At 39.3% G+C, this 23830-nt stretch overlaps 1 protein-coding gene across 1 annotated transcript in view; it reads left to right on the plus strand.

Moving 5' to 3' along the window:
* The window catches only part of cpne5a (copine Va), a gene marked incomplete at its 3' end in the record, with an annotated part of 68279 nt that overhangs the window by 43810 nt on the left and 639 nt on the right, over positions 1-23830 (plus strand). Inside the window, exons 10-20 of the mRNA XM_079225676.1 lie at positions 66-170; positions 2809-2850; positions 3147-3222; positions 5551-5604; positions 6156-6217; positions 16374-16420; positions 17064-17245; positions 18189-18316; positions 19460-19562; positions 22977-23034; positions 23230-23303. Coding sequence (XP_079081802.1) covers positions 66-170; positions 2809-2850; positions 3147-3222; positions 5551-5604; positions 6156-6217; positions 16374-16420; positions 17064-17245; positions 18189-18316; positions 19460-19562; positions 22977-23034; positions 23230-23303 — 931 coding nt within the window. The remainder of the gene's footprint in view (positions 1-65; positions 171-2808; positions 2851-3146; positions 3223-5550; positions 5605-6155; positions 6218-16373; positions 16421-17063; positions 17246-18188; positions 18317-19459; positions 19563-22976; positions 23035-23229; positions 23304-23830) is intronic.

Consider the following 23830-nt stretch of genomic DNA (forward strand, 5'->3'; position numbering starts at 1 on the left):
GGTTTTTTTTTCTCTTAGAGATTCGTCTTGTAGGATTTTAAATCCCTATTGACCTGCGTCTCCAGGTTCACCATCTGCCATAAGACTGAAGTGGTGAAGAACACGCTGAACCCTGTGTGGCAGCCCTTCTCCATCCCTGTCAGAGCGCTCTGCAACGGAGACTATGACAGGTAGGATGAATGATGATGTACAATAGATTGTTCAGCATACTTTATGCCTACTTTACACGCAGTGGGATTTCCCAGTAGAAATCAAAGCCACACAGTGTTTCAATATACTGTGAAGTTCTTTTGAAATGGTTTTAGCAGGTCAAATTTAGACTATTGATTTTAAACCGTTATCTTATCTGCTGCAAGAGAGAGAAATATTACAGGCGGCATTTCAAGTTTCTGATTGGCTGCTTCAGTGACATCTCCTATCTTATCTGTATCTCTTCAAAGCAAAAGGCCTCGTGGGACAGCTGAGGAGCTGGAGGAGTTTTGGCAGGAAAATTAAATATAAGAGGAGAGAGACAGTTAAAAGTGTCAGTACTCGTGGTTCTATGTTGACAGGTGGCTAGAACAGCAGCGGAGCCTTGCTATGTGTGTGAGCATAAGCATGAAAGTGTGCAGAGCCAGACAGCCATGAGACTGCGTAGAAGAAGTCAAAGAGCATGTCAAACCTCGCCCTCTCCACCACGCTGCGTGTCAACAGAGGTTCTTCACTTCGAACTGTCTCTCCTCACCTGCCTGGAGAAGCTAGTTGGGTCAGGCAGATGGAGTGGAAGCATGAAAGAATCCTGATTCCCTTTGAGGATTTTGATGGCGAGATAAATCTTCTGCGACCTAGGGGTCTCCCTGACGTTTCATGGGAAATATCTGCAGTTTGCATTTGTGGCTTTCTCTATTTCCAAAATCTACACAGCAGAGCCACTGCCATTTTCTTTCTTTTGATTCACTATACTTTTCAGCAAATCAAATTTAAACTCTGTTAAACACACATTGGCTTTGTAATAATTACAGTTGGCCTGGTTTTGATGCACAGTATTTGCCGTAATTCTGAGACTTAATTTAACTCAGTCAATTAAAAAATAATAGATAATGTAGACTTCACCGTTTGAACCACATACATGCATTGCATTTCTGTACATAGATGATACACCAATAACATTAGCACAATTACTCCATGTGATCACAGAATGATAATATTTGATGGATTTTTCTTCCACAAAAACCTGGCTAATGGACAGACTACACATACACTCAAGAGTCAAAACTAAAGGATACCATTCATACAGTTAGAAGAGACAGGAGGTGAGACGTAGTAGATGGAAGGACCAGGCGGGACAAAAGAGAGAGGTCCTATGGCAGATGCTCCAGTGCAGAATCTCTTCATATTTCCTCCGTGCCCATCTTTTACCTGTAAATCTAAGGAATGATTGTGTTTACATCCTCGCTTGAGTCACGTCTTTCGGCCTCAATTGAATCTGTCAGATCTCATGTAATCATCTGGCTTCAATAGCAATCAGAAAGTGAAATCCCATTTCCACATGCAGTGAGTTTAGGAACCGAAATAAGATTGTTCCAGGAACTAATTCGCTGTGTCTTCACCAGTAAATGTGATCGTGTCGTTGGGCTGTTCATTAGTAGTCAAATTACATTGGAGAAAATTGATGTTGACAGATGCATCATTGGGGAATCATCTGCCCTGAGTGTCAAAACACATTTGTTTTTTAGTGGAGTACAAGGAATATTTTATTGTTCTCTCACTCTTACTCTGAAATCTGAATATCTGTCTATTTAAATCTTGTTGTGGTATTTAGAGGTTCTCTAAAAGACATTTAGAACGCTAGAGGGGTTCTTGGAGTGTCGGATATTTTGAAGTTTATGGCGACTGACCAAGCGTTGATATCTGACAAGTTGGGAGTGAGAATATGTTGCGCTGTTAGTACAGTTAGCTTCTCACTGTCGGCTCAGCCATTGCCATGTTGAGAGCCATGTAGAAGCAATTCCTCAATCATAGACCCTGAGTTCCGTAGAGAACTCAATTATAGTGAGAAAACGACAGATTGACGTTACAATTCTTGCCATATCTCTCTCTGCACTACATGTTTGTTATGGGAGGGGAAACACATTAAGGGCAGACAGAATGAGTTCAGGTCAGGATACCAGGGCAGGCCTCCAGCACCTTGCCTCCTCCTGGACCCAGAGACAGATGATTGACAGCTGCTGACGGGGGGAGCCACTGATCTTCCCATCAGATAAAGAATAAAAGAAGTACCAATTTCCTCTTTCTGAGTGAATTATCTCAGGCTTACTTATTTGGATTCTTGCCTTCCAACTTATTTCAGGAACTTGCAAATCATGCTCCCTCCCAAGAGGTTACAGTTTTCTATCTTTGGCATGTGCAGGGAAATGCTTGAAATGCCAAACTTCTGGCAACGAACCCCGAAGTCTCTCTTCTGTGAGAAACACAAACTAACTAGTACACAAATTATTAAATCATTGATGGAAGATTACCAACCGGCTCCGACAACTTTTCTTAATGCAAGATTGATAGAAACTCAGCTGTATGGTTGGTATTGATCTCAGTCTAGGTTGAATGTTGTGTCATTGTATGTAAAGACACATTTTGTATGCAAACACAAAGCAGGCTCTCTTTGATTAATTTATTTCAGCTTTCAATAATAATGAATGAGCTTAAATAGCTTTTTATTCGCCGTCATTTCAGAAATTCTCTCTGGGAAGTTTCCCCTCAAGGATATGAGGTGGTTCACCTGCTATTTAAATGTGCTTAACACTTTGTCTTCTCTTTTAATGGGTTTTCCAGGACAATCAAAGTGGAGGTGTATGACTGGGACAGAGACGGGAGGTAATGAATACACACGCACAGAGACAGCATTTACAGCACAGTGAAAATAAATATAATTTATACATTTTTCCACGTCTTGCCCACTGTTGACAGATTTCTCCTTTAACTTCTCTATAAATTACACTACAGTTTTTCATCACTTTCAAAATATTATCTTCTTACTTGATCAGATTATATCTGTGCGTCAGTAGTTGTGGTGTAATTCCTCTGACTACTTTTATCTTCTACCTCTCATGGTTGTACTTTCTGCATCTGAATGAACATTATATCATGCCAGTTTTGTCTCTTTTCTCCAGCCACGATTTCATTGGTGAATTCACCACCAGCTATAAAGAGCTATGTCGAGGTCAGAACCAGTTAAACGTCCACGAGGTGAGTGGAGATGAAGAGAGTCGATACTGATATTGTTAATAGCTGACCTATGTAAAACTTATTTTTTAAATCACAGCACTGTGTCCAGGCTGTCCTAAATCTTGTATGTTATGTCTTTCTGATGTTCCTCTTTGGTCTCTTTAAACTTATTTTGAGTGTAACCCAAGTCACAATGTAAACCTGATCTCTTTTGTATCAGATCCTAAAGATTTGTTGTGTGTCCACATCCAATATTTAGTCAAGTGAAGAAGCACATGGAGCATACTACAGCTGGACACCAAATACAAAGCTGTGTGAGAAACCAACTTTGATTCAAGACCAAATCAGTGCGCCCTTTTCCAAGGTCTTGTTATCCAAAGTGTAATGCCTTTAGCAAGCTGTGGTTGTTCGAGCCAAAGTTGTGGCTATTTGAAATTAACAGCTAGCCTTCTCTGTCTCGCCTCATCCTACACCGCATTAAGCATGTGAGAGGTTAAGTGGTGCAGCTGACCAGATGAGGAAGAATGTTTCTGTGGGGAGAATACATCGGAACCATGCTGCTGATTAGAGTTTTTTTGGATGGTCCTTGGAGGGTAAGAGAGGGTATTACTGTTGGGTGCTGGGAGACTCTTTTGGTCCCTGCTCATTAAAACACTTGCCATGTTACATTAGCCTCTGAATAAGTCATGGAGGTGGCTTAAGGAAAGAACGGGGCAAGTGAAAAGATGGAGTGGGTAGATGGATAGGCGACAGAATGAGAAAGAGAGACAGAATTAGTGAATAGCATGCAGAGTTGCCCTTTCACACTGCTGATATGGCAGAAGAAGGTGTATCCATTACCCTTCACCAAACCTTTCTGTATTCTAATTAGAAAGTGAAACACAGCAGTTTCTTCATCCACTCTGTGCCAGGTCAGTGCACTTTCATCAATTTCAAGACGTGGTCAAAGACGACATGAAGCCACCTTATCACTGTTGACAAATAAAGAATTTGAATAGGTCACCGGCCGCGGTGTTCGACTCTTGGCAGATTCCTGTGTACTTAACCTGACATGAACAGGGCCTGCAAATATTAGCTATGTGATTTGAGATGACAGCAGGTTATTGCCAACATAGGCTGGTGTAATTGAGGGAGATGTCTGTGTGACATAATGTGAACCTGGCAGTGATGACTGCGGTGCCATACACCGTCGTTTGTGTTGGAGGAGTTGAGGAGTAGCATCAGAAACCACAGTCGCAGAACGGAGGAGAGAGGGAGAGTGGGATACAGCGCAGTTTCCTCCAGGCCTGTGCTTTATGTTTGTGTCCAGACCCAGAGAATAAGCAGTAGAGATGTGTGACTGTAATGGCTCACTGTTCCACATGTTTCTGCCTGCAGGCTCTCAAAGCTACATTCATTTAAAGGGGCGATGCGTGATGTCTAGCCACATGCGCCAAAGAATAAGATTGCAGTATTTTACCTCTACTGCTGGGTCCATGCAATCTAAACTTACAGTCAAAATTAACAACATAAAATACACCTACTAACTAACAGCAGAGTAAGAATATGCAATCAAATAAATACACTTGAACTTAAAATTGACTTCAACTCATTCATGAGCACCCACGATGCCGGATAATGAGTGAGAGCTGCTGCTCAGCCAGTGTACCTGTAACGTTAGCACAAAGGCTAAACCAGTAGCGCAAAACACATCCTCTCTAAGATGAGGAATGACACAGACTATTCAAACTGAAATTGTTTGTGTTTCTGTAATTGTGGCATTTAAAAAAGTTGTTTAAGCTTTTTTTTTTAGGCTATACACTTTCATATTTTACTAAGGGCAGACTGGACACTACAGTGACTCAACTATTGCCTCTCAAGGAACATTGTAATTTATTCACATTCTGTTGACAAAAAATGTTGTATCTAAAATTCTGCCTATATTTTACATGTTCAACTTTTTAAAGCAGGGAGTACTGTAAGCGCTAATAATCAGCTTGTCTTGCTTATCACTCATGTTTGTCTGTTTCTCCACATTACATATCTTATTATTATTTATTACAAGTTGATGGTAGGGACCGCACCATCCCACTATCACCGAGCTTGGTAATGTGCATGTAAAATGTACAGCACAGTGTAGGAGTTTATAAACCCCCCCGAGTAATCTGTATCTTGCTGCGGTGCATGATCAATGCTATCTCATTCTCACCTATACAGTTATTGGATTCAGTCCCTATGCTCCATTACCCTTACACACATGGAGGAGGAGAACAAATATTTTTTTATTACATGCCCAAGGGTGGATAAAAATAATTGTGCTGCAAGTTTATATTATCATCGTCCTTCTTTTCAACTCTGCCTTCATACCAGGTGGTGAATGCTAAGAAGAAAATAAAGAAAAAGAGATACATCAACTCTGGGACGGTGAGTTCTGAGATAAGAGAAACACCCCGACCCTCCTTTGCGTTTGTATTCATCAAGAAGTTTTCTCTAAAAGGATTGTATGAGGCTCTTCAGCTCTGTTAAATGTTTTTGTTCCACTCCCAGTCTCGGGGCTTATGATTCAGACAGTGAATTTAAATAGATTAGAATGAAACAGGTTGAATGACCAAGTTCATAATAATGCATAAAGTGACTCGTGTCTGTTCGATTAGTGGAGAGTAGTGATGGATGTTTATAGATGAGCCTGAGCTTTTGTTACTGCCTGGGCTTCTCTCTGAGTATGCGGTGACTCTGTAATTAAAATCTGTGGCTAGTTTTCCATTACACTGATCATCCATCAGTGCACTGCACACTGACGTTCTCTCAGTGATTGTACTACTAATATGCTGTCCAGGCGTCAAAATCATTCAGCGTGGATAAGTCATTTTGTGGGTGGTTAGCTCAGAGGTCAGTGTTAATGTGTAAATTGCTAGATTTAGCTTTCCTTAATTACCAAGCATGAGATAATCTGTTTGGGCCATTTCTTTCCACAGGTGTCCTTGTTGTCATTCAATGTGGAGTCGGAGCACACCTTCCTGGATTACATCAAAGGAGGGTGAGTCTAATGTTTGTCTGATAATGAAGCTACTGTTTATACATACACAGTATTTTAATATAGTACCTTTGTGCCAAGCTCCGGAGGGTAACAACAAAGTTTCCCTACGCTGAAATGTAATTTGCTTGTTGTTTATGCACTTGGACGTTTGCGCTTCACTGTGCAGAATGTTGTATGTGCAGTGTCTGACATTAAAAGGCTGTTTTGACATTAATCTGCTGAAGGGGGAAATTTCTCTGTGCTCACTTTAAATCACAGTTTATAACATGTAAGAGCCATCACAACTAAGCCAATTACGTGTCATGTGGAAACTTGAAAACCTCCACTGCAAACATACGAGCATTGTCTTCTCAGTTAAGTAGGAGACATCTTGTTTTCAGTAGTTAAACTATTGAAATGCAAAATAATATTTGTATATACAGTATATGTATTTTATTATTACAAAAATATTTAGCGCTCTGATAGTTCTACGTTTATATGCTAGTGCTCTAATTAATACATGTATTCTTTCATTTGTTAAAAGTGGCCTTATGTTGTTAGATGAGGGAAAGGGCAGGAAGCAAAGGGACAACAGGAGAAAGAGAGATGCCTCAAACAGCTGTTATAGCACTGCAAACAGTGATGTCTCGCCCAGCACATTTTAGCGAATAATATATTAGATTAATAGATTTAGGCCTGTTCTTTGATTTTGAAATAACGATGTTGTTATTTATGAATGATCTTTTATTTTATCACCACATAAACTTGACCAAATCTGGCTTCTCAAATTAAAAGGATTAACCTTGTGAGTCAAATCTTTAACTAGTTTGCTAAAACTTGCAACAGCAATACAGAGGACCTACGTGTGTTGTGGGCTTTGTAAACATGTCATAGCTGTGACTAATCATGGAAATAAGAATTTAATTTAACAGATTTAATACATTTTGTGTGCTCCCCTGACTCAGCCTCTCTCCAATCTACCCTACTGCTCATTGCCACATTTTGGCCCACATTTTCTGGTGTTATTGACTCTGGTTACTCAGTGGCCTGGAAGTTTCCTCATGTGAATAAAGTGTGGCCCCAAAGGGGACGATGTTGTCCACATTCACAACTATATTGTCAATGAATATGAATGACTTTGATAAAATATGGAGAAGATCTGAGAGCTTAATTAAAGGCGGACAACCTGTCACATATGGAACTGTTTCTCAGTGGATCAGTGGCTGCCCTGGTTTTAATTTTCTGCTGCTTTGCTACTGATGGCTGAGTGTCCCAGATCTGTCCTGTTGACTCTCCAGCTCACACAAATGGACACACATACACAGACTCACAGGCACTCAAGGTAACAGTGTGTTCATCCTTACTACCGGTTTGCTCTTGATTTAGTTGTTTCTTGAGACACGCAATAAGTCCAAATCACACTGTGCTGCATTTAGATTCATATTTCTGTTTATCTGGGGTTTTGTGAATATGAATGAATATGAATGAATGAATATATACTTTATTAATCCCCAAGGGGAATTTTTTTTGTCGTCATCAGTAGCGCCTTACCACTTGAAATACAAACACACAAGATAACAGATCAAATATAAAAAGAAGCAACAGGGATGAGAGATACATACAAATTAAGATAAAGTAATGTATATATATATATATATATATATATATATATATATATATATATATATATATATATATATATATATTTAAATATACACAATAAAATAGAATAGAATACCAACTAACTGGAATGAAATATATTTATATTTATAGCTGAAGAGTGTATTCATTAATTAAGTAAATTAGATAAACAGATAGTGAAAAGTGCAAAATGCAAAGTAAGTATAGTACGGTGATAAACTAATCCACGGAGGAACTAGCAAACGGTGACTTGTTGAAAAGCCGTATAGCTGTCGGCAGGAATGTTCTGCTGTAACGGTCCTCATTGCAGCGGAGCGTGAGGAATCTGTTAGAGAAAGTGCTCCTCTGGCCCTGCAGCAGGTGGTGGAGAGGGTGGTCCAGGTTGTCCAATAAGGACAAAATTTCTTCAACGTCCTCCTCTCCACCACCTGCTCCAGAAACTCCTGCTTGCCGCCGATGATGGAGCCGGCCTTCTTAACTAGCTTGTTAAGTCTGTTGGTGTCACCGGCTCCAATGCTGCTCCCCAGCAGACAATAGCGAAGTACAGGGCGCTGGCCACAACCGACTGGTAGAACATCTCCAGCATCTTGCTGCACACATTGAAGGATCGAAGCTTCCTCAGGAAAAAGAGTCGACTCATCCCCTTCTTGTAGACAGCGTTGATGTTGGCCTTCCAGTTCAGTCGGCTGTCGATGGAAACACCCAAGTACCTATACTCCTCCACCATGTCCACATCCTCTCCCAGAACACTCAGAGGACTAGGAGCTGTTGTCTTCCTCCTGAAGTCATCCACCATCTCTCTGGTCTTAGCCACGTTCAGAAGCAGGTGATTCTCGCCGGCTCACTTCACAAAGTCACTCACCACTGCTCACCTGTACTCCTCCTCCTGTCCATCCCTAATACACCCGACCACCGCAGAGTCATCAGAGAACTTCTGCAGATGGCATGACTTCGTGTTGTACTGGAAGTCAGTGGTGTACAGGGTGAACAGGAAGGGAGACAGAACAGTTCCCTGTGGGGCTCCAACATCACTGACCACCGTCCCAGACAGCACACGGCCCATTCTGACAAACTGTGGTCTGCCTGTGAGGTAGTCAGTGATCCAGGAGATGGTGGACGAGTCTACCCCCGCCATCCGCAGCTTCTCACCCAGTAGCAGTGGTTGGATGGTGTTAAATGCACTGGAGAAGTCAAAGAAAGTGACTCTCACAGAGACACCGGTACCATCCAGGTGCGACTGAGCTCGTTGCAGCAGGTAGATGATGGCGTCGTCCACACCCACATGAGGCTGGTAAGCAAATTGTAGAGGGTCCAGCGACGATTTCACCTGCGGTCGGAGGTGAGCCAAGACCAGCCTCTCCAGCACCTTCATGAAAGCCCATTAACACTCATCCAAGTTCTGTATAACCCAATTGTGAGCAATAGAATTTGCTTTTACTTGGGCATGTACACACAGTATTCCCACTATTATCCTTGCTTTAATTGGGTACAGACATGTATATCATTTAAGGCATGTAGAGGGAAGGAAACTCAAAGAAAGATAAGACACTCATAACAAATGTGTGGTATATTAGAGATTTAATAGAATAATACATTTCAGTCATCAGTTTATTCCAAATGAGCCGTTAATAAAACATAAACAGCTAATTGTCTGTAAAAAGACCACATTTTACCATTTTATTGGATTTTGCTTTCAAATATAAAATGATTTCCCGAAACCGCTTCACCACCACTCACCTATTTATCAAAGATGTTCCCAAAAATGTAGCACAAATTTCTGACAGATGGCCTCCCAAATAACACATTGTTATGCACAATGCACCAGATTTAGCTATCCAAGAAAAGATTACATTAAGATGGACCTGTTTCAAGCAGAATTTACCAACTGTTGTTGGTTACCTGCTATGTGTTTCCATTTAAGTTATATTTTAAGATAGTAGGGAAGTAATTCAGAAAATACGACTGCTGCTTTCCCTCAAATAAGTTATTCTTATCAAACTAGTAAACATTGTGTATTCAAAGAGGAATCCCCAGAAAACTCCTCTTTCCAGGATAACAACTTGGATTCAACCCAAAATGGAAAATAATCCCAACAAATATTTATTTGATTTATTTTAATCTTTGTAATGGTTCTTAAAAGTGAAACCCACATTCTACTAAGAGACACTTCATTCCGATGGTGTTGACAGGATTCTGATTGAGCTTTGATTCTGATTATTATTATCATAAACATAAATGCAAAATCACTACAAAATGTAACTTCCTTGGAATAGCTCTAATGTGCTAACTCTCAACTCAGTCAGAAGCTTGACACAGCTTTTTATCCATCTTGTTAAATGGTAATCTTCACATGAAACTGTTTCAGACAGAAATGAGAGAGAGATTACCCAATTAATTAATGTGACCCAGCATGAGGAGTGCACCATTATGTAGAGTGGTACTTAATCTTTTGGTTACAGACATTTTGAGAAAAAAAGCTCATCAGGTTCTTTAGTGGGGTTTCAGTGCTGTGCTTGAAAGACGGGCTGATGACAAAGACTATTACTTTAAAAACATTTTTAAAAAGAAGAAATCCCTGAAAGAAAATTCACTCTCACTCATATTGTTTCTTGAGGTATTTTAATTCATCATGAAAGACTTGCTGCAGCCTCTTTTTCATCTGTTGTCATTTTCTCCCTCGTGTTTTCTTTAACAAGTGCTTTCAACAATGGGAGTCCTTGAGTAGTACAAGTCTCATAAGAAGCAGCAGAAGTAAGAATTGTATGTAAGATGCCATCAAAAACAATGTGGGGGATGCAGAAATATGACTTAGTGCTATCTCTCGGTCTCTTTGTGCTGTAAGTCAAGGCCATCTCTGTCTCTACCTTTTGTGTTTTCTTGTTTTGATTGAGCCTCATTCTTTTTCTTGTAAAACTGGCTTTTGGACCAAATTGTCACTGAAAGCACAGAGCAATGAATGCATTATATATATTTAATTCTCAATAACCTTGATAGTTAGCTTTACCAGTGTCTTAGGTACAGCTGTGGAACACATATGCATTCTAAACACCAGCCACAAAACAAAGCTGTCCTTTTATGAAGGTTTTAATGGTCAGGTTTTTATTGTGACCCATTTTAGAGATGTGTTAATACACATTGTGATATTTTTGAGGGTGCAGTTTGTGGCGTTCCAGTTATTCAGATGAATCCAGGATACATTTTCTGCAGAAGCCCTCTGTGAACTGAAACATGTGTTAATATGATTCTAGATAAAGACTGTATTTTATTTATGAGTGTGCAGCTTTCCCCTACTTCCTTTATGTTATCACCCAGAATATGTGTGCACTTTCCTTCATGGTAACTAAGAGGCTTGTGATACAACTGCAAAGACCACATCACATTTCTATAATCATAAATAACCTGATTTATCAAGTAAGACATAGCAAAATAGAAGTATTTAACAGAGGTATCTTCATGGAGCAGATTGCAAGACAGACTGATGAAGAAAATAAACAAGATTATAGTGCTGGCATTAGGTGGACGAAACCATGAGTGTGCTGCTTATCCGTGATGAGATCCAGATTAACTGTATCCATGGAAAATGAAACACCAGATAGGGTTTAACTGAAAACAGTTCAGGAACAACAGCTGCTACTTTTATCAATTAAAGAGGAAAACCTTCAAGCAACTTTGAGCTCTTATTAGTCTTTATAGCTAGAGCTATTTTCTCCACTGAACATTTATCAAGATAGGTTTATTTGAATAACCCTGAATAACTGTCACTGTCTCAAATGGCATTTGACATTTTGAAAATTAGCCCTTCAATTGAGGATGAGAAAAACTAAGCTCATTAGAAACAATAAGATTTGCTCCACTGGTACGGGCAAACATGCAGTGACGGCTGAAAATGGTGGAAAAGATTGTTCCATCGTATCACAAGACGTATGCTTTTTTTATTTGGCTGTATCGCATTTGAGGGAACATGAAGCTGTTATCGCCAAGATAGAAGAAATAGATGTTAGAGGTCTGAGCAAACACATAACAAATCACGAACATATTATTACTGTAATAAATCATTATGTCCTAATCTTACATTGACACCGTCAAATAATTGTTTTACTTAATTCAAAATATATGTGCAATTTGAAAGTTTCTTCTCATTAACAGATGTTTCTAGACAAACATAAGTTATATTTTGGAATCAGACATCATTTTATGCTATTCTTCTAGAACACAATTTGCAATTCAGGGGTTGTGGCACACTCAGTGTTTGTCCAATGCTTTGTTGGGTTTTGATTTGGCATCTGCACTACTGTATTTGGGTGAAAGAGATGGCTTTTCTTCAAATCATACAAATATACAGTATAAAAAGCAACTGACAAAACTAGCTGAGCCTGAATGCCTGGCAAACCTGCTGAAGCCTGATCAGTCCGTATCTGATCCAAAGACACACATTTTATCTTTCAGATTTCTTCTATTGATTTCTCTCCTTTCATAAATGTTAGCTCTACTGCTCCCCTTCTAACAGGCGATACCTTAAATGATGCGTTTCAGAGGATTTTCTGAAGCAGTGGGTGAAAAAAGCAATTTCTTCTCCAGACACACCAGTCCATCCTGACTGGTTTCCCAGTGAATTGTTTTTTTTTATACATTTTCATTAAGATTCAACTAGAGCAGAGATATAGTCAAACAGACGTAGTTAAAGTCAAAAAGCCACATGCAGCTCTGATTCTGAGAGGCTAATGAAAGATTTATATTCTTTTCATCGCATGTTGAAATATTTCTTTTTAAATTAAATCCGCAGTGTGATCGGCCGTCTAATAGCTTGTGTGGATTCTCTGTTGTGTGGAGATCTTATTAAGGTTTAATAGTTTCATCCCAAAATATCGTGTTGTCCTGATACGGGAGAAGGTGATGTGTTTTTCTTTTCATTTCATTTAGGTTTGCTTTGTGCTCAGACTGCAGAGTGGTATTTTTACCAGAGCACACCATTGTATTTTCCTTGTCTTCTTCTTTTACTGTCCTGAATATTTCTTCATTCTTCTGCCGCTTTATATTTCACTGCATGCTTTGTGGTTTGTTATGTGTTGACAAAATACAGGAAAGAGAATATATTGATGTGAAAAGATTCTTGGTAGGTTTTGTGCACCGGTGTTTCATTGAGACATCGGGCCACCGTTGGTCCTGTTTACAGGGATGCAGAGGCAGAACACTTTAAATTTATGAATAGCACAGTTTTGTGCAGGGAATCGCTGCAACTCGAAACTGTCATGACAGTTTTCTGCAATTGGAGGCTTGCCACTGTAGACTTCCCTGACCTTTCCTTTACTTTGTTTTGCTGCCACTTTTACTGCCACTAAATATCCAAAGGCGTAGGAATGGGGGGACATGTCCAACTCATTTAAAATGCCACTTGCATTCCCCTTTTCTTAAAATCTCTCTGAACATTGTTGTCTCACTATCCAGTGTCAACATAGTCCAAAACGAGTAAAGATCTTACTCATGAAAATATGCTCACAATGTAGTAACTAAGCCTAACGAGCTGTAGAAGGACTCTTTTTGTCCTGTGTTTTGCCTCTCAGGCTTCATACTGGCTGCCCTGCCATATTGGTGGTGGTTGCTTGGGCTGTATGCAGCCTTGAATAGAACGCCTAGCAGAACGTCATTACATACTGTGTTATTTGTGCAGGTGAAATAAAATAATATATATATATATATATATATATATATATATATATATATATATATATATATATATAGTTTTATAAATATATTCTAAATTATGCTAAGGCAGTAGAGCACACTGCGTTGGTAGTAACATGAAAATCAGAAAGTATTAGATCTCCAGCAATGAAACTAAAGATTTCTTTGTAAGGTTAGTGAATAAATAATACAGGGATTTACATAGATCAGTTTCTTTATATATATGTATTCATACACACACTATAATACAAACTATTAGATTTCATAATGAGAGACACAATAAATACTGTATATTGTTCTTCATTGTGCCACACACACACACACACACACACACACACACACACACACACACACACACACACACACACACACACACACACACACACACACACACATACACACACACACACACTTCTGAACCAAACCAACTGCCTTGTGTATATCTGCATGCCATTACACAAGAAAATCATCGTGCCATTCTGCTCTTTGAAGTGATCTCGTTACAGCACATACTGATGAGATTGTAGGTGTACAGTAGCTGCATTCTCTGTCACTCTGCTTCCAAATCCCAGATTGCCAAGACTGCAGGGGTTTCACATTACAAAGACTCATTCCATATGGTGTTTGTCTAACTGGAAGGGGAAAGTCAATATGACAGCGATACGCCTGTATCTATTTTAAATGATTGCAGTAATTCAAGGTGATGCACACAAGGTGAGGAGCTGTCATTTTAGCTGCAAACAAAGCAAAAAATAAGAGATGCTGAGCGAGTTAGTGATGACATGAAAGGACAGAGTGAAGCCCATAGGGAATTATTGGACTGCCTGTTCTGAAGGATTTGTTCTGAATCAGGTTTTGAGAGGACATTCAAAGGCTGGTGTCAGATTCATGAGCTCCTGATAAAATGTAGCAACAAATGACGGTCCAGTAATTTGTCCATACAGCGATACATCGCTCACAGAAGTGTCTGACAATTGAAAGATGACTGAAGAATTGCCCGTTCTCAAGGACTTTAGATTTGAGGATTGCAGAGATAAATATAGTAACCCCAGATCAGCCACTGGGTTTAGACCTAGAAAACAGACAACACTGCAGCATCAGTCAACCTCAATCCATATTGATTTTTTAGTCACACATTAATGTGACTGCTCTCAAACATCCCCACAGAGTAGTACATGTGGGGAAAAACAAACAAACAAAAACAATTAGCGAAACCAAAGTCAGTCAATTAAACACAGAGGGATGTGTGATGTGAGATATAACTGTTCCTGCAGTAAGTCACGGACAGACAGCCAAAATACTGATACATGGATTTTAGGAGAGCGGCCACCCTAACTCTAACCCCAGTCCTATATGGTGCAGCTGTTTGACCAGCAAAGGTTTGACCATTTTTTAGAAAGACACTGGTTGTATTGTTGTGTTGTATTCTAATTGTTTCACTACTACTTTTTTAAAGTACTTATACATTGCTATTGTAAATGTTATCAATGGGTTCAATGTTTGTTGAGTGCATTTTTGTGTGCATTTTCTCGGTATACTGTGTGTCTGTTTATTTTGATTTTAGGAATTATGCATTGTAAATGGTATAGGATATTAATGCTATAAATGTGACACTCGTTTACTGGGTTTGTGCCCTCAAAAACATTCAAATAAAAAAGTATAGCACCATGTTGAGGTACTTTAACTGGAGAGTTTAACAGCTTCTCCCTGAGGATGAATTTCCAGGTAGTGCTCCGATGACCGACTGTAATTGGCAGTTTGACTGACAGTTCCTGTGTGACCATTTTCAGTGTGTACACTCTGCCTTAACACTAACTCACCATCTTGCTTTACTCGCTAAACTTTCAAAACCAACCATACAAATCAGCAAGACATTTTCAAATTGAGGCAGCATGGCATGTAACAATTCCCCTTTGTCAGCTGAGCGGTCAAGCTCAATGCTGATTAATGAGCTGGGGTCAAAGTCTCTCCAGGAGGAAGCTGCCATTATCTCCAATGCTGCGCTTGTGGGAATGTTCTCAATGGAGTCGAAGTCAGGAAAGGCAATCAGTGTTAATCACAATGAAAGAGCACACACTTTGATCTCACTCCCATTCCCTTTCGCTCCTCCTTTGTCTCACTGGGGAAACGGATAAATCCAGCATACTAGTCAGGCCATGTTTATTTCTTATTTTTTCAAGGTCTTGTCCATCATTACAGCCTCATGAATAAAACATATCCAGTGTTTTTTTTTACAATTTGTGAGGCTGCTGTTTTCAGATTGACGCAGACCTCAAATTTTCCTTTAATCATAGCAATCAGGTGGAACAAAGACCAAAACGGATGATTACAATGATAGTAATGATTATGATGTGACTATAATGGACAATCCGTTGCACAGTATACATGCATACACACTGTAAAGGATTGTACAAATGTTCATCTTGCAAACAGAAGGTTAAAAAAATAGTGAGTATGAAATTGGCAATATTTTCTTTTTACAGCTCTTGAGCCATGTTAATAATGTAATCTTTCTTCTGTGATGTACAGTCAAATCATTAAACCACCTGCGGCAACTAACATGACCATTTGTGAAATTACTCTGCATTTATTGGTTTTTCAATTTCTTTTATCGAATGTGTTTTCGGTTTGGATTTTACTGATGCACTGTTAAATCTTTAAATACGTGTGATATTTCAGGATCAAAGCAGCACTTGGCCCTGCTGATTGGCCATAAGTAAATTTATGCTCTCAATGTTTCATGAAATGTAATAATAAAAACCTGATTAGATCCTATGTTGCACAGACAATAATGGTGCAGTGTATTTTGCCTCTCTTTTGTGAACAGCATCCTTTTCCAATTCATGTGTTTCAGGACTCAGATTCACTTCACGGTGGCCATTGATTTCACTGCATCAAACGGTGAGTATTTTCACTACCATCACCCTGATCTGCTTCCATTTGTCATCCGATGTAAGACTATTGCATTTTCCATGAATCAAAGAGGGGGCTGGAGTTTTCCTGCTTGTCTTTTTTCTTGTTAAACTTGTTTTATTGACATGTTGACATGATAAACAAAGTCAAGTACATGTAATGTGTTTTTAAAAGAAGGCAACAAGAGAAGACATAGCGAAATTGATAAAAATAATCTAGACATTTCTATAAATAAATTTAAATATTTTTCCAGCATTGCAAATAGTCAATCTGTGGTTCTGTACGTTCACACAATTCAATGAGATTATTCGAAAGGATTTTTTTATTTTCTCCGCTTTCACTGAACTGCATGTCATATTTTGACAGTTACTGATTCCTGTATAAAAGAGAGTCCTGGAAACTAATATCTACCCAGAAGTGTTTACAATGCCAGTGTAACTGCAAAACATGGACAGCTAAATATAAACATTGAATTCCTCTATTGCAAATAATGCAGATAGTCACATCGAGGCACTCCTCTGATTCGAAACATCCAATTTAGTCCTGGCTCATGTTGCTCAGCCCGCAGCTGTCAGTTCAGCCTCAGTCTGATGGTTTGCATCACTGACTCTGACTTCTCTTGTCTTGGAAGGAAATCCGTCACAGTCCACTTCACTGCACTACATGAACCCGTACCAGATGAATGCCTATGCCATGGCCCTGAAGGCCGTGGGAGAGATCATCCAGGACTATGACAGTGATAAGATGTTCCCTGCCCTGGGATTCGGTGCTAAGCTGCCCCCTGATGGGAGGGTCTCCCACGAGTTCCCTCTGGTGAGTACGTTATGGGGCTATTTCAGACACTCGGGTTGTAATTCACCCTCTGAAATGTTCATCAAGTTTTATGTTAAAATTAGTTTGCTCCTCCCAGTGGATCTTATCTTTGAGTGTGAGCACTCACCTGTGGTTTTATGCTCTCTCCAGGAGCCATGGATAACTGCTTTTGCACATGGATGTGTGCATTGTGAGATGAATGCTGCTACACCTCTGATGTGCAAAATTCTGAGTGAATTTCATTTACCTTTTATAGTGCAAATGAGGTTCTATAAGGCTGAAGGATCTTCTTAAATCAATTTGGCTTCTCTCTGCCAGCTAATGTGCTATGGCTGCTGCATAGTACAGCCTAATGAGGAGTCTGTCTACTGGGTAACGTCTGCATCACTCCATGTTTCCATTAAAATGTGCAAATTAAGATTCATCTCACTAATTGAAGTCTCATTCGTTCATGCTCTGGTCTTGTAAGCGGGTTTAAAAGTAAAGTTAGAATCCTGGGTGAAATATTTGATTAGAAATGTGTAGACAAGGACATCTCAAAGACTTGTACTCCATCTTTTATGGCGGAAAAGCACGACTTCACGGACCTCTGTAGGTTAAGATGTAAGTCTGATGAACCTGCACACCCGTCATCACAGCTGGGTGTGATGTGTTGTTATTGAGAACACAACCAGCTGCTATATAGCTATCTGAAACCCAGATAGCGGTGATCGGATGTTTGATATATTTTTTTACAATTTTCTAACGAACTAACTTGTCCGGTAACAACAAAAATATGAAATGTTCAACCCTGAGAAGAAAGTAAAACATTGCTTTTCAGCCTGGTATTAACTTTAATCCCAGACACAATGTTGTACTGAAACACTACTTGTTGTTTTGATCAACTATGTCAAGCTCTGTTGTAATCCATTCTGACAACCAATCATGTTTTTGTTTTTCTCAGAATGGCAATGTTGAGAACCCGTACTGTAACGGCATGGAGGGGATTCTGGAAGCTTACCATCAAAGCCTTAAGACGGTTCAGCTGTATGGACCAACCAACTTTTCTCCTGTTGTTAATCATGTGGCCAGGTACAAGAACAAATAGCTGTCCCTGTGAACATCACTGAGCACAGTTGTCCTTTCTTTGAAAGTCAATCGGTAAATAATCCTCGGCGGGTAGACATGCCGTTAGAGGTATTAAGACAGTGAGTGATGGTTTCTCTATGAATTGAGCAGAACTAATGAAGGGAAAATAAACAACCGGCTGCCAAGCTGAATATAAATGTTTATAAGGCATATATGGGACGAGATATTCCTCCTTTCTTTGAAGTTTATATTTACTGTGGGTTGTGCATGCAGCACAGGCAGAAAGCTTATGCATTAATGGAAGCCAACAATACTCTTAAAGGTAATGATGCATAATATAAACGGTATGCTAGGTGTACAAGATTATGTTAAATTGGTTACATGTGAAATACTCTTTGTTCTCATCCATGGAGGGATCTTAATCTTACAAATGTAGACTATATATATATATATATTTATAATACACTATTATTTTTGGTGTTGCAGTTATTACTTTGCTAATGTGGTCAAACGTCTCCATGAGTGTGGAAACGAGGAAGACAAAGGTCTTTTTAATCTCCTGCCATTAAGCACCAGCAATTGCTCTTGCCTTTGTCACTGACTGGTCACGCTCTTTGATTAAAATGAATAAGGGCTCACCTCTGACCTGTCCTTGGCTCTCCCAATGATCTGTCATATTTCACCCGCTCTCACTCATCAAGTGTGGTCAGTTGAGTGCGAGGCAATCAATAATGCTCTGAAAGAATAAGACTGCAGCACTTGCATAAACAGTTTAATAAATTATTCATAGAGCAGCCAGCGATGGGCGATTGAAACTAGGCCACGCTCGCTGTGCTGTCTCTGATGGGTTTCATAATAGTGTCTGGGTAGACCTCTGAGACATAAAGTGCTATATAACATATTTCTCTTCTTTACATATCTATATTAAGCTTTTGAATCACCCGGTGGGCCGGGGGGGGGAAACCTTTTTTCTTTTGTGTTGACAGTGGTTGCCACTCTGCTGCTCTTAGACTTTCTCTCTTGTTGTTGAAACCAATCTCAGAGTTGTATGTAAATCCATGACCATGTTGTGTGCATCTGTTTTAAACTTTTCTTTCCTTTTAAACATAAAGTTAAACCCCTCCATGCTGATGATCTCTGTTTCAGGTATGCAGCAGCAGTGCAGGACGGATCTCAGTACTTTGTTTTGCTCATCATTACTGACGGCGTCATATCAGACATGGCTCAGACCAAGGAGGCCATAGTGAATGTAAGTGCTGATCTAACATTGCCTGGAGGACTCCCAGGCCTCCCCCTTTCCTTGCATTGGCATTGCAGGTGCTTTTAGCTTGCTGTGGCTCTTCTCTCAGCCTGTTATTTTGAGCTATTCCTATACCAGTAGCACTAGGATTTAAGGCGTTACATGATGTTTTCTCCTCTACTTGTCTCACCCCCCTGTTCTCGGGTGCTCTGTTTGTCCAATATTTGTCCTTTTTATCCAGACTCTCAGAAGGCTGAAGGGCTCAGCTGAGATTCGCTCTTAGGTCAACAGGTTCATTGTATTGTACTGCAATGGTCTTACACAACCCACCATCTGCAGCACAGCGACACGGTGCTCTGACCCCCAGCAGACTGGGTTTAAAGGGAATTTGCGACTGTTAATCAAACCATTCGAACAGCCACACCTTCCTTTTAAGATCTTGTCTGCTGCTCTGCACTGCTCTGCCCGAACCTGCTGTGTCCTGCTGCCACCTGTCAACTCAGTTTGGATCTGGCTACACTTTCTACAGGACTGATTGACCTTCTTCAATTGGCCTTTAGCCTTTGCTCCAGAGAGAAAGTGTTGCATGCAACGCTCATCTCTGCACCTTTGGTTTCTTATTTGTGCTGTGATGTATTTTCAGAGATATCTTTCACGATTGTACTAAGCGGATATATGTTTGTAATGTTCTAAGTACTGCTGCTGACCACACTACCATGGTCAAACCAAACCAGCTCAGCTTAGCCTTTAATGACTAATGTGTCCACTCATCTAACAGGACAGCCTCTGGGGCCATATTCCCTTTGATGTTTTTCCTATAAACTCCAAATTTCATTCCAGGATTTTTCAATTATGAAAGAGTCTATCTCTGACCTGGTAGGTCAAAAATATAAATCAATTTGTGCCCAGGTATTGGATTATGTCTCTGGTTGTCAGTTTGTTGTCTGGATAGGAGGCTAGCTTGACCAGTAATTTCATAGAAACCAATGAATATTTTAAAATGTATAGACACCAGAAGAACTGCATTCGGCTTAGTTCATCTGTCCACTTGGAATCAACAAAGCAAACGTTTCACCTGTCTGGCCAACTTTAGACACGTACTGACTGATTTCCAAAAGAAGAGTTGCTCTGCTACTGATTGTACTTATTTTGTACAGATTCTTTTTCTTATTTTACCAAATTCCGAAGCAAGCCAGCATGTTTTGATGTCTGTGTAAAATTAATTCTATCCATCTTAAAGCTGCGATAACTTCCCTTTTTCTCATTGTTCTCTCCAACCCCGCAGCCACACATTATTCAAACCGAAAAAAAATCCAGAGATAACAAAGATACCAGAAATGTCTGGCTTGATTTTGGGGAAATGTGCATCAAATCATCCATGAGCATTAGAAGGCAGCCATAGAAAATGTGCAGTCTTGGGTTTAGATAAGCATTTTTCTTCGTTTTGCTTAATTTTGCTTCAATAATAACCAATTGACGATGAATTGATGATGATTTCCAATGAAGGTACTTGAAGAAACAGAGACAGTTCTAATTATATATCCCTGTGTTAATATGTTTTTGTTTAAGTATTCTTTATAATAAAGTCCAAACCATTTTCTTGTCAAAATATTTTTTAGGAACTTTGGCATGTTACCCATATTTATCAAATCAAATGTGATTTGGAGTGACTAGCTAACTGCCCCATCATATAAATCCACACTTGACTGTTAGCTTGTGGGATGCAAGTTTAGCAATATCATAGTTGGATTTTGCTGGTTTATAATATCTATCTATATCTAAAATATAATCTGTTTCACACTGAAATGTGTCATATTACCAAAACCAAACATGACTTGCAGTGAAAATTAGATTATAAGTGGTTAGATATACGCACCGAACAACCTGGATGTTATAGCATTTGTTCTGAAAACATCTATCTTCTAATCTAGTGACAATGTCTTCTCTTGATTATTGATTAATGTGACCAATGAAGCAAAAAAGTGTTTTATGAGAACATGTATCTGCCAGCAGTCCCTGAATATGTGTTGTGGCTCTGTGCAGTGAGATGAGGAGGTGTTCACACTGACTGATGGATTATATCCCCTGAGTGACTGTACAGTACAAGCAAAGTAACAAATGGTGTAGACTGAATAATTCAGCCCTTGATACAGAATCCGCTCTAGCATTTATAGGTTATATTAATATGTATTGTGTGGTCTTTTGCTGCTGGAAAGGGGCAAACAGAATGTATGTAATTAGTGTGAGAGCAAGAGGTCAATGAGGAATGAGGGGAAGATACAATGGCATAGGAGATGGAGTGGTACCAATGATAGAGAACATGGAGAGGATGGCCCTCCTCGGTCTATATACTCCTATCTGTGACAGGCCTCTCCCCTCAGGAGATTTCTTCCAGGAAACCTGACCTACTTTTACCCTTTTAAATGCATTTCTCCCAAAAGCATACATCATTCATTCATGCCAGAGCTTTCACTTTCTCCACATCAGGACTGTGGTGAATACTCATCATACAGTGGAGAAACCAGTACATCACAAACAGTGTGGAAGATAAGCGCTATTAAATATTTACTATTTAGGTCTAAGTGTTGTTCAGATTAGTGTTAAATAGGCAGGACATGTGGCCTTTATGTTAACAGGGGTTGAAACATTTCTTTATATAAAGATCATGTATAGATAATGTTAGTTCAATCAGAAGAGAATTGTTTTAGAATTCAACAATAACTTATTACAATTGCATATATTTGAATAGTGCAAAGTATTTGGCGATTGAACTCCATCCTGAATTAGTATAAGCAAGGGGTAGTGATGCTGACATCTGCGATAGCAGAATCCCCCCTGGAGTCCAGACACTGATGGTGGTATTGAAGAAGGGAGTTTCTGTAACCCAGGGGTGTTTCTAGGTTTTTTTTCTAGGGGGGGGGGGGGGCATGTGGCATGTTTGAAGGATGATGAAGTGTTTGACTTTTTTCAAGTTCATACTTGCTATTTTTTTTTTTTTTTTTACTGTTTTCTTAGTCTTAGTAACCATTATGTAAAGAACAGTGTGTTACAGTAAGTTATAATAATGACTAATAATAATAATAATAAACTAATTTGGTATTCCACATTGTAAAAGTGACCTGCACAATTTGTCGTAGCTAAATCAATATATATATAATCTGGATATTGTACTAACCTTGGGGCCCCTGAGTTGAATAATGGATTTTGTATTTTCTCTCAGTCCCTTTACAGCCCAAACTATGCATCATACATAGAAACACTAGTTATGTTTATTTTATTTCATATAGTCCCTTATTATTTCTGTTCACTGGGGAAAATAGTTCAGGTAATTGACTTTGCAGAATAAGAAGTGTATTGGGAGAAAAATACAAATAACTGGAAATGCTACACCAACTAACTGTTTGTTCTTCTTGTTTACGACAGGCAGCTAAACTCCCCATGTCTATCATCATTGTTGGAGTTGGCCAAGCTGAGTTTGATGGTGAGAACAGTAAATAAAGTTATTCAGGGAACAAATGTGTACAAATAAAACCGTGAAAACCAGCCTGTGGTCTGTTTACATCAGGGATGGTTTGTTTTAGTCAAATGTACTCTTAAGGTTTGCCTCTAACCATAGAAATTATTGGACAAAATATATATTTGTATGTAAGATTATTGTAATACCTTTTCTCTGTAGCCATGGTTGAGCTGGATGGTGATGACGTCAGGATTTCCTCCCGGGGAAAGTTGGCAGAGAGAGACATTGTTCAGGTGAGAGCTTTCTAATGTTTTGTCCTCTCTCGGCTTGCGGTAAGAAGGACACGGCTCATTTCCCAAAGGCACAGAGGTGAAAAGTTATATGTTTGCTCTGTTAGTGGCCATACTTACTGAGAGCGATGTTGGCAGTTTCTTTTATTACAAAGCAAGATATCTCATCTCATTAGCTGCAGGCCACATTGTCTTAACATATGTAATGAATAGTTCAGATTCAAACATTCAATAAAAATAATAATGCAGGAAGCACATCATGATTAAATGTACTGAACAGATTCATGCTTCCCAGAGGATGAACCCACTCCAAGAGTTCTGTTGTCCACACTCAAATGTCAACTTTGTACACAAGATATCAAATGGTTGGATTTCAAATTAATTAACTGTGCATGATCTTCATCTTCAGAGGATCAACCACAGTCTCTGGTGACCCTTTGTCCTTTACTTGTGCACCACAGTGAGGATGATATATAAACCTTTACAACATTAATTATCATAATCTAATTAGCAAGTGTTTGAAAAAGAAT

The sequence above is a fragment of the Taurulus bubalis genome (assembly GCF_910589615.1).
Source record: "Taurulus bubalis genome assembly, chromosome: 11".
NCBI lineage: Eukaryota > Metazoa > Chordata > Actinopteri > Perciformes > Cottidae > Taurulus > Taurulus bubalis.